Here is a 12,686-nt window from a genome sequence, read left to right as displayed (position 1 = left end):
GGGAAACTAGCTACACCAAACTTCCATCACAAGAAACAAGTGATGATCTGGGTTATCTTCTGCAATAACTGGAGTATCTTCTGTCTTTTAGACTTCAATAGATTGGCTACAAGTTGTGGAATTTGAATTTAAGGAAACAAACAAATCAGTGGTTAAAGATGTTAGATTTTAGAACAAAGGAAAGAACAATTACAGTTAGCAGAGTTTTTTGCTTTCAAAACAACACAACTCAGAAAAAATATTTAAGAGACTTGAAAGTACCAATTCATTTGATTTGTCAACTCCCTCCACCAGCATCTCCATGTAGTCCAGTAATTCTTCAAGACCATTCTCATGTCAATACAAAATTGCGGCAAAAACATTCTAATAAAGTTTTTATAAAAAAATGCGAAGTAATGATAACCTTGATTCACCAAAAAAATCAAATTCTTTTAGAACCACCACTAACTTTATAGTAATACCATATTTATAGTTACAGTAATTTTTTATCAATGATTTAATCATTTAACAGTAACAAATAGTCATTACTATTTATGTCATAAACTGTCATTTATTTCCACCAAATTGCTTGCACATAAAACTGCATTGGAGACCCAGCAAGATATTTGATAAGTAATCTAATCTGTTAAATACTTAAACTCTTGCTGGATTTTAACGGGCTTTATATTCTTCTGCATCACCTAACAGCATCACCTAACATTATCCAGTGATGCCTCAAATTCAATTTTGTAACCGTATAACACAAAAAAATTAAGTAATTGATTCTCTCAGCTCTAATGCTACAATTAAATCTCAAACCATAAGACCCTACAAATTCATTGTAGATATTGTCATATTACTAAAGTAAAAGCCCTAGCTATGCTACTCACTTCTTGTACCCTTTGAATTCTCCACCCTATTCACATGTCTGTCTGCATTTGTACTTGAATGAATTAATTATGTACTTGTAACCATTGTTACTGCTACATTATGACACAAGTTGTCGTTGACTTCCACCAAATTGCTTTTGCTCATAGGTTAAAAAAAAAAATTAAGGCCAACGATGAAATTTGATAAATGATATATCTGTTTAATGTTTAAATTCCTTCAAAACTTAATGGCCTCTAATTGGTTCTCCTTTACCGTAAGATTCCCTTCACCAGATTTAATGGTTGCATATTTTAAGAGCACTTTAAATGTTTGTTTGCTAGGAGAGTTTCAGATTTAAAATAATATTGCATGTATAAATATTTCACCATCATTCATTTATAAAATTATTCAATAAAGATGACTGATTACAGAGAATATTTATTCAGTTAGTTGCTGTTAAGTACAGAATACAATGAGACAATGTCTTTTTCTGACCTGTGTCTTATAAACCAGCAAATGCCAATCTTGAGTAATAGAAGCATCAATATCTGCAGATAATAAATTCCAGATTGAACAGAGAGTAATAGAGTCCATGCTGGATTTGGAGACTCCCAACTCCCATGTCTAAGCTTTCCCAGCTACATCAATCCCACTCTTGTATTCAAAACTCAAGCTCAGCATCATCTTGAAGTAGATGCCCAGCATGGGTAAATTTTGATGCCTAGATCACTCCACAACTCTAGAACAATCTGTACAAGGAGGAATGACTACATCCAGCTCAGCATTAACGCCTCTCAATGTAAATGCAACTCCCACGATTAGATTCAAAACTCCACACTATCAAAACTTATGCCAGAGCACCATATCAAACCTCTTGCCAAAATACCATAATGAAGGCCCCCCAGGAAGAGAATCAACCCATACAACTAATGTCTTTCTAATCAAGGGGTTCAACTTGTTTCCTGGCAAATCTTAAATGTCAACACCAAGTAATTTGTCTTGCCTGACAAGACCTCACTAATTCCAGTAACACCAATTTGTTAACTCCAGTGTAAAATTTGTACGATTCTACCCACCATCAGCTAGTGTATTGAAACCAATTTCCCTTAGGGTTTTTGTCATAGGGTATCTGCTCCATAAGAAGCTCTACAAAATCCAGAATGCATAAAAATAAATCAAGCATGAAGAAATGAACTCCAAAATCCTCTTTCATTCAACCCATACAAATGCCTTTTCCATTTCCCACTTAAATAAAACATTTAAACCCAATTTAATAAAAAGTCCTTAATATTTCTTTTTATTTTCCACGTGAGTCACTCTATCCCATTAATTAAATAAAGTTACCCATCAATGTACTTTATTGGATGACTACTCTGCAAATGGGGACATCACAATCACCTAATGTTTATCAAGGAGGACGTGAACTCATTTTGTAATGCTATTATGACACAACAAAAAAGTATCGGGAGCTCTCACAGCTTTAATGCTCAGATTAAAATCATAATCATATGCAGGAAGGAATTCATTGTAGAAATTGCCATAAGGCTAAAGTAAGACCCTATCCATGTCATTCAAGTAAAAAATACAAAGAGATGTGAATAGGTTGTGAAATTCGAAGGGTAAAAGGTGTAAATGAAGCCAAAAATGAATATTACAGATGAGCACGAATGATATTGTATGGCTGTGTCAATTCTTGAACAAAGAACCAAGAAAATATTGTCAAAAATCACAATAGAACCAAATAAGATCCACCAACAACACAAGAGAATGTTCTTAACAGAGACAACTAGGTTGGAAAGTTTTAAGAGAGAACACAGTAGTTCCACTGTAACCTCATGCAGTCAAAATAGAAAAGGCCAAAGAAAAAGCATAGACCAGTAATAGCCTCGTCCACTCAAGGCACTTTAAGCAACATCTTCTCACAAGGCCTCCGGATGGGGGGACAGCAGTTATGACAATTTCTTTCACTTTTTGAAGGGGAAAACTCAAATGAAACACTCTTAAAGAAATCTACGAGTTTTCTCTTAACCTTACAAGGGGATACTTTGCACATATCAAAATACTTGTTCTCCATGAATTCTGGCTTCTTGCTATCTTCCAAAGGTGGATCAGCTAAGGCCTCCGAAGAGAGGAAGAGTGGGAATGAAAACTACTTTAAGAAGAAAAATCGGTCGGAGCACTCTCAAAACCGTATACAAGTTTTCTCTTAACCTTATAAGAGGATTCTTTGCCCGTGTCAAGTGTCCAATCTCCATGCATTTCAGCTTCTTCATTTTCCACAAAGGTGGATCAACCCCAAGTATTTTGGAAGAATCTTTATCCTCGGAAGAGGGGCTAATAAACCCAACTTGCTCCATACAAGAGGCGGTAATTACTAGCATCCTCCCATGAACAGGAGGCTGAGGAAAAGCGTCATTGGACTTCCTGACCTCTGTGGAGAAAATTGTGGCAGAAGAAGGAATACTTCCCTGCAAAGTGGAGGCAGTGCAACTAAGAGGGGTTTTACCGCAATTCCTGCTCCCAAATACCCAGCCTAGATCACAACTCAATACTATCGGGTGACTCAAAACCCACTACAACACAAACACAGAATCTAGCAAAGATGAACCTTGTTCTAGATTTAGTATCCTCATCAACGGAAATAAACAGACCAATAGCATCAGCAATACCATGAATGATGTGGACATCCCAATATTCCAGAGGGAGTTTTGGAAGGTGAACCCAAGTAGGAATCAATTTAAATTTGGTAGCAAAATAAATAACAAAACATCTGTTTAAATGAAGAAATGCCTTACCCATGGACTAAGGGCAACCTTGAAGGACAATGGTGCCGTTCTCAATGGAATTGAAGAAGAATGACTAAAACCCATTCAAAAAAACTGTAAAACCAGACCAAAAGCATTATAACATAGAGACACCTAGCTACAGATAAGATCAATGTTATGCCTATAGCTCAAGAATCTCCCAACAAGAGCAGAGTACAAACCAGTTGAGGCTCTTTCAACACACTAAAATCAGTGAGATAAAGGACAAGGTCTTGGAGAACACAAATTTGGGGATCCATAAGGGGGTTATGTTTAACATCGCCTTAAATACCCTGAGCAATAGAGAAAATATTAGGGGCCAACTTCTAAGTAAGGAGATCCATACTCAAGTCACCCGTAAAACAAGAAGAGGACACAACATCTAATTAAAAACTTCCAACAACTAGTTGAGAAGGAACTATTTCCTAGGCCTCAACAAGGGGAGAAACATCGTCATCCCCAAAATCGGAATCTTGTAGGTCCACAATCCAAAACTACAACAACACAAAAGGGCTATGAAGGTCAACATAATTAACAAACTAAGCACCAAAGGAAGGAGCAAGAGTGAACTCTAGGATAGGAAAGCACGCAGACACCAATCTCACACCAACCAGTAAGGAACAACTTTGCTGGTCCATAGCACCACCAACACAAGCCCTAAATAAGACAAGAGGCCAATGTTGGGGGAAGGAATCTCCTACACAAATTGAAGTCTAAGGAGTGAGCAACGCATTCCAAAGCCAAAGCAAGCACCCAAAAGCCGAGCTTCAAGTAGAATGTCCAACAATGTTTCTTGAGAAGTAACTAAACACAAAGAACTAAGGCTACATGCTAAAAACATAAGCGTAAGAACACGTGCTTGTGTTACCGGTTGTGCAACAACCTTAATCAAACCAAATTCCAAATTGAGCACAAATCCAAATCCAAAACCAAATTGAGTGGCTCCAAGTCCTACTATAATGTCCCCAAATTATGAGTAGCCAAGTTCTGCCCTAGGCTACAACTTTTTTATCAAAACAAGTATGGTTTAGAGATACCTTTCACTTTGATTGAGACCCTACAAGAAAGTTAGGAATCACTTATGATCATAATTCATAAATAGATTTCTTTAGTTACTAATAAGAATATATTGGAAATTTAGATCAAATCATTAGATTGCTTAAATCAATTTTAAGATGACTCAACCATAGAAGTAATAAATAGGTTGACAAGAAGAGGACCCAACATCTAATTTACAATATCCACCAACTAGTTGTGGAGGAACTATTGCCTCAACCTCAACAAGGGGAGAAACATCGTTGACCCAAAAACATGAATCTTGTAGGTCCACAATACAAAACTGCGACAACACAAAAATGTTACAAAGGTCAAATTAACTTCTTAAGCACCAAAAGAAGGGGCAAGGGTGAACTCTAGGTAGAAGGAAAGGACCTAAACACCAATCTCACAACAACCACCATTAAGGAACAAATTTTTTGGTCCACAACACCACCAACACAAGCCCCTAATAGGACAAGGAAGAGACCTATGTTGAGGGAAGGAATCTCCTACACATGTTGAAGTCTAAGGACAAGAAAGTCCAAGGCCATAGAAATTTAGGGGTAAAGAAAGCACTCAAAAGCCTAGCTTCAAGCAGAATGTCCTACAATATTACTTGAGTTGTAACTAACACAAAGAACTAGGGCAACATGCTAAAAACATAAGTGTAAGAACATGTGCTTGTGTTGCCGGGTGTGCAACAACCTTGACCACACCTGAACCAATCTAGATTCCAAATTAAGCCCAAATCCAAATCCAAAACTGAATTGAGTTGGCTCAAGATCCTATTATAATGTACCCAAATTATGAGTAACCAGGTTTTGACATAGATTCAATTTTTTTATCAAAACAAGTAGGGTGTAAAGATACCTTTTACTTTGATTGAGACCCTGAGAACAAGGTCAGAATATATTTCTTTAATTAGAATTAAACATATATTGGAAATGTTAATCAAATCACTAGATTTCTTAAATCAATTTTAAGATGACTCCATCATAGAAGAGATAAGATTGTTACATCCCAAATTTTGACCTAATTTTAAATTTGCTCATAGCCATTGGATTTAACAGTTTTTCTTCATAATCATGTGAAGTAGGTAGTTATTTATATCCATTGTATTAACTATTAATGAAGATGGTCGTTAACCATTATTTGTTATATGATGTTTAGCAGTTGCTTGATTTTGGAATTATGGTTAATAATTAAATTCTTTTAAATGTTTATATGAAAATAATTATGGAATTTGTTATTACAGTGGAAGTGTTTCATGGGCAATTGCAAGAGAAGATGAAGGGGGGAAGCATTGCTAAATGGGATCAATGGAATGGGATACTAGCTTAGTCTAGTCAATAGGATTGACAGGTATGACCTTAAACTTCTTTGGTAAGGAGCTAGCGACTTGAACTTCAAGATACATCTATAGGACCCACATGAGCTATTAAATAAATTATTTAAGAAACATAAAATAATTTAATTAAAATATAATACATACCTCCAAGGATTTTAAATGATCTTTCACCATATTATTATAATATATACCTATGTACGTTCACATAGATATAAAAATGAAGGGACACCATAATATTATTTTCTTATAATAAAATGATGCCACCTCACTAATATATCTATGTGTACACAGATAAATATAAACCATAATATTTTTCTTTGAATTATAATCTTCAAATCTTCTTCCAACCTTTATTCTTTCTTTTTCTTTTAAAACCCGATTTAACACTTCGCATTTTTAATTGGCGTTCAAAGAGAAAAGATATTTTTTATGTTACGGAAGCAAAGGAGTCATGTTTTTCCTTTTCAGTAGAAGTCGAGAGTGAGAGGCGGATATCTATTCAAGTACTCGACTACCTTGGCCGAGGTTTTCTAATGGGTTCAATGACCCGATCACCACCACTCAACTTGACAACTAGAAACATTAATAAGGATGAGCATGAGCTATTAAGTAAGATTGTTTAATTTATTTAATCATATTTGATTCCACTTCCGTGTTCTTGCAGATTTCATCTCACCTCTTCACCTTTCCATGGCTATATAGCCGGTGAGTCCTAGGTGTTCGGATTCTCAGAGCAATCGGCTCTATTCTGTTAATTCATGACAATTAGATACTTCCAGCATATCACATTCTGTGATTTGAGAGATTATACTCTTTAAGACTTGCAGAAATGAAATCATTGGATTCTGATTTCCAATTGCAAAAATAATTTATGATTCCACGTCTTGGATACTTTGCTATGATTTATAGTAACAACTTCCTAAGGTTATTCAAGTATGAATGAGTATAAACTGCAGTTTTCTGCTATGGAAATTAAAATGCATTAATAGTTGTTAAAGGAATTATAGTAATATTTGGAGAATGATCAACCACATGACCTGGTATAAATTTTAGAAATGCTTAAGTCTTGCTAGATGCTTGTGTATCAGCTCTTCTTCAAATTGATTACTTGGTCTAACCGCAGTATGTAAATGCAACCTCAACTTCAGCAAGGAAGAACAATATATGACAACCTATAACAAGAATGGCAATGCTATAATCTGCAGATATTTTGATTGGAGTTTGCAGAGTTTCGAATGGTAAGTGGAAGCCGGAAATATGAGCAAGGAAAAAGGGAAATAATGAATAGTCGGAAAATGATAAAGGGAGCCAATCTTGAGAAAGGTAGTCGAGTGCTTGAATAGATATCTGCCTCTCACTCTCGACTTCTATTAAAAAGGAAAAACATGACTCCCGGGCTTTTGTAACATAAAGAATATCTTGGCTCTTTGAACACTAATTAATAATGCCAAGTGTTAAATCAATTTTTAAAAGAAAAAGAAAGAATACAGGCTGGAAGAAGATTTAAAGATTATAATTCAAAGAAAAATATTATGGTTTATATTTATCTACGTACATGTAGATATATTGGTGAGGTGGCATCATTTTATTATAAAAAAATAATATTATGGTGTCACTTCATTTTTATATCTGTGTACGTACATAGGTATATATTATAATAATATGGTGAAAGATCATTTAAAATCCTTGGAGGTATGTATTATATTTTAATTAAATTATTTTATATTTCTTAAATTATCTATTTAATAGCTCATGAGGGTCATATAGATGTATCCTGAAGTTCAAGTCACGAGGTCCTTACCAAAGAAGTTTAAGGTCATACCCATAGTTGGAAAACTCGCCAAATCCAAAAACTCGCCGAGCCTCCCAAAAGTTTAATCGGGAAAAACTCGGCCATTTAAAAAAAAAACTCGGGAAAACTCGGGAACCTAAAAAAACAGCTAAAATTTAATTCAAAATACATTTTTTTGCAAATTTCAATGAGAAGATGCATCTAACGAGTTCATTATAGAGAACACAAAAGAAAGAAGCAGGAGTTTAGATATATATAAATGCATAGTGGGTACAAAATCACATTCTCATGCTGAATGCTGATGGCGGGAAGCATAATAGTAAATAATTTGTGTCAAACTAGAAGTAAAAACATCATTACAATCACATTTTCCTCTTCCTAGCTCTACTAGCATATTGTAACTCTCTATCTTACATAATATATATAGGCTTTTTGCTTTTTTTTTTTAACCAAAAAAAAAAAATTAAAATTTAAAAAAAAAAAAAAGAAAAAAAAAATTTAAAAAGAGTTTTTTCTGAAAAACTCGCCGATTTTTTGCAAAAACTCGGCGATTAGTCGGCGATTTTTTTTGGCGATTAAATTTGAGAAAAACTCGCCAGTCCCAAAAACTCGGCGATTAGTAAAAACTCGCCGATTATTCGGCGATTATGCCAACTATGGTCATACCTATCAATCCTATTGACTGGACTAAGCTAGTATCCCATTCCGTTGATCCCGTTTAGCAATGCTTCCCCCCTTCATCTTCTCCTGCAATCACTCGTGAAACACTTCCACCATAATAACAAATTCCATAATAATTTTCATATAAACACTTAAAAGAATTTAATTATAAACCATAGTTCCAAAATCAAGCAATTGCTAAACATCACATGACAAATAATGGATAACAACCATCTTCATTAACAGTTAATACAATGGATATAAATAACTACCTACTTCACATGATTATGAAAGAAAAATCTGTTCAATCTAATGGCTATGAGCAAATTTATAATTAGGTCAGAAAAATTGGGATGTAACATCTTTCACTTCCAAAATGGCGAGAAGAGCAGAACTCCAATCGGAATTCATAGTACAAATTAAATAATCCAAATTCACATACTACTATAAGTCCGAACCTGGAGGTTAGCAGGATGGAGTAATGGGAAGGCCCTTTGTACCACTCATCCAAGTAACAAATAGTGAGAGGGAAGAGGAGGAAATAAATAGGGAAGATCAGTTGACATGTGATCTAGTAACGGCCTGGGAAGTTGTGATCGATCAATATGTACAAAGAGAAGCTCGTGGGAGAACCGTCCCTAAAGGTACAGTATGCGAAAAACTTTCGGTGCCACTAGTGGTGTACGATCTCCTGGGAGAGATTCCTCGCCTATTAGCACGCAATTTGTTACGAGTGGAAGAGGAAAGAGCTGATACACAAAGGGAACAAAGGAGACAACAAGTAATACAATAGTTTTCTGAAAGGAGGACCAAGGAGCACGAGGAACGTGAAAATTCCAAGGGAAATAGACAATAAAACTGATTCATGCCCTTGATTCCAAACATATATCCTAGGCGTGTACAAGGAGAAGAAACTGAGGAAGAACTTGCCTTGAGGATACTATGTCTGCACTAGTAGCAAGAGAGATGTCGTAACTTGAGGGGAGGACAAGGGGATTCCACGAGAATCCAAGAAGGGTTGATCGAGCATACAATCGAAGGTATAGCAAATTTGGTCATCTCGAAGACACCAGCAAGGAAGTTGGGATATAGAAATTTAAAGACACCTGCAGGGAGAGATCTCTGACAAGAGCAAAGTCAAGAAGAAGAGGATACCTTCAGTAGTTCCTCTTCAAGAGCAAACTTCCAGTTTAGAGGAGGCGTTCCATCGGGAGGAGGTGTTCCATTGGGGGAAGGTGCTCTACCTAAAAGAAGTGTTCCAACAGGAGGGAAAAAGCCTTACATAATGGCGATAAACAAAAAAAAATTACCAAGGTTCACAGGGGATGGCTCGGAGGACCCTATTCGCCATTGTAAAACATGTATAACAATATGGCAAGCTAATGGAGAAAATGATGCAGCAGAATGGCTACAAGCTTTCCCAGCCACACTAAGGGATATTGCCATTGATTGGTATACCAATTTGGATGCAGCGAAGAAAAACGCATGGAACAATATCTGCCCAGCCTTTGAGGAAGAATTTAGGCTCCTAAGGGATGATGATGAAATAGTAATGGAGATTTATAACACAAGACAAGGGAAGAGTGAATCCGTCAAAGCCTACAGTAAAAGAATGAAAGAGCTAATAGGGAAATTGGACAACAAGATGACAAATTGGCTAAAGAAACAATGGTTCATTGAAGGATTAACACCGTCCCTTACAAAAAAGATGAAGATGGTCCCACCATCGACCTTTGGGGATGCATGTACTCGTGTCATGGGCATAGAAAGTGACAGTAAAAATTTCAAGGCAAAAAGGCATGGAAGTGCGAGTGAAATTTCGAAGGAGAGCAAAGAAGAATCCAAAACCATTCAAGCCCTAAGAAAAGACCTGAGGTTATTGATGAAGGAAGTGGCAGGGAGTAAAGAAGAAAAGAAAGAAGGGAAAGAACTTTGGTGTACTGACTGTGAAAAAGAAGGCCATACAAAAGAAGCATGCCTGAAGAAAGCATATTGTGAGATTTGTCAGGAATGGGGCACGCAATTAAAGATTGCCCCTACAATTTAAAAACAAGGAGTGCTCAAGTATTCCTAACCCAAGTGAGGCAAACTACACCCCCTCCACTCTACCGAAGAATGCAAATACAGAAGCTTCACCGGGAGGATACAGAAATAACAAGAGAGGAAGTAATAATAATAGCAACAACAACATCAACAACAACACACCATGGCGTCCACTCCACTATGATTCCAAGGGGAGGCCGATGATCCAATGTAGGAGATGTAATGAATAGGGGCATTTTGCACGAGACTATCAGAGTGGAGGTGGACAAAATGGAGGAATGCTTTGTAATTGGTGTGCACCAAGCAATCATGAGGATGCGAATTGCTCGAGATAGAAGGGGGTAAATATGCTAGACATTGGAGATTTAGAAGGCGAAATTCTTGTGGTCATGAGGATGCAAGCCAGAAAATTAACCTATCCAGATGCTACTACGGAAACCAAAAGATTTCAGGAAGTAAAGAAAGATATTCAAGATAGAATGGGAGAGGAAGCAAAGACAAAGCAAGAAAAGCCTATTTCCAGTAGGAGTGTAACGAATATTGTGCGGCAAGTACTGGAAACTACTATCCCAGTGAAAATAGGTGATTTATTAGAAACATTAACCCAATTGCAGGCAGCACTAACACATGGGGCAAACTTGAAAGGGACAACCTCAAAGAAAGAGAAGGAAGGAGAAGTACGGATAGAAAACAATTCCTTGTTCACCATAGGAATAGGGAGAACACCAGTGATAGTAGAGATGGAGATACTAGGGTGCAAGCTCTCAAATACTATTGTTGATGGATGTTCCAGCATAAATGTCTTATCAAAAGAAACATGGAAGGAAATAGCAAAACCTACACTCTAGCCACCGACATTTCAACTAGTGGGAGCCGACCAACATGGAATCAAGAGTGTAAGAATGCTGATGGGACAAAAAGTCATAGTTGGTACACAACATTTTTTTATGGATTTTGTGGTTATCACCTTAGAGAAGAAGGGGTACAATGCTTTATTAGGAAGAGGATGGTTGGTTGCAGCAAAAGCTACCCATAATTGGAAATGGAACACTCTATCTATTGAGTTCGAAGGTAGAAAGTACATCATAGATCTTAAGAACAAGTCAGTAAGTCAAGACCTGGCATTAGACTCCAAAGGAGAAGACTATAGAGGGATGGAACTAGATATGGAAGGAGTACTTAGATTAGGGGAATGCTCAGGAGATGACACAAGTTCCCTTAATAGATTATCACTAGCAAATGGGAGACTATTAAGTTTTCCATGCGGAATGTAATATGCTGGAAGTACAGGAATTTGAGTTCGAAGAACTATATCCGGAAGGGTACACAAAGTATAAGGAAGGGATGGCAACTCTCAACAAGACACCTGCACACATTTTTAAAAAGGTGGAATACGAAGAGGCCAAACTCCAAATTTTAAACTTGGGAGAAGTGGATCAACATAAAGAAATCTGGACTGGAGATTATTGGGACCCAGTGTTAAAGACGACAACCCTTAGAATCTTCCTGGGGTATAAGGATGTCTTTCCTTGGACGTACAAAGACTTGAAGGTAGTACCCTCAGAACTGTGTGTCCATTGAATTCCATTGGTACCCAGAGCAAGACCAGTACGAAAAAGACCTTACAGAATGAATAAAAACTATGCAAAAAGGGTCGGGGAAGAAATCACAAAGATGTTAGAAGCAGGGATAATATTCAAAGTACAAACAAGTGAATGGGTATCTCCTATAGTCATATCACTCAAGAAGGATGGCGCTCAAATTCAGATGTGTAGATTTCAAATGCTTGAATGCAATGACAATAAAAGACCCATTCCCCATTCTGTTTACTGATAGCATTTTGGAGGTAGCTAGCCATGACATGTATTCCTTCATGGATGGATTTTCAGGGTACAATCAGATTAGCATTGCGGAGGAAGATAAGCTAAAAGCTATAGTCGTGGTTGAAGACAAGGTATATGCCTATAATAGGATGCCCTTCGGATTATGCAATGCACCAACCACATTCCAAAGGATCATACTACATATCTTCGATGGCATGTTAGTAGGGAATTTCAAAAGCCTTCTTGGATGACTAGTCGGTTTACGATTGGTAGGAGCAGCACCTAAAAATTCTTGGAGAATGCATGAGAAATGTCAAAGAGCAAGACTA

The 12,686-nt window shown here is 36.7% G+C and overlaps 1 protein-coding gene across 9 annotated transcripts in view; it reads right to left on the bottom strand.

The window, feature by feature from the left end:
- LOC149530434 (FKBP12-interacting protein of 37 kDa-like) overlaps positions 1–12,686 on the bottom strand; it is a 242,883-nt gene that overhangs the window by 1,209 nt on the left and 228,988 nt on the right. For all 9 annotated transcript variants that reach the window (XR_016358416.1, XR_016358414.1, XR_016358415.1 and 6 more), the window contains one exon: positions 262–317. Coding sequence is in view for 3 of the 9 variants with exons in the window: in XM_089808483.1 (XP_089664609.1) it covers positions 262–317 (56 nt within the window). In the remaining 6 variants the exon portion in view is untranslated. The remainder of the gene's footprint in view (positions 1–261; positions 318–12,686) is intronic.

The sequence above is a fragment of the Cupressus sempervirens genome, chromosome 11 (assembly GCF_028749045.1).
Source record: "Cupressus sempervirens isolate cs-2001-9-10 chromosome 11, ASM2874904v1, whole genome shotgun sequence".
Classification (NCBI taxonomy): Eukaryota; Viridiplantae; Streptophyta; class Pinopsida; order Cupressales; family Cupressaceae; genus Cupressus; species Cupressus sempervirens.
Note: the sequence above shows the minus strand (reverse complement) of the source record. Positions and strands in the feature narration are given on the sequence as shown.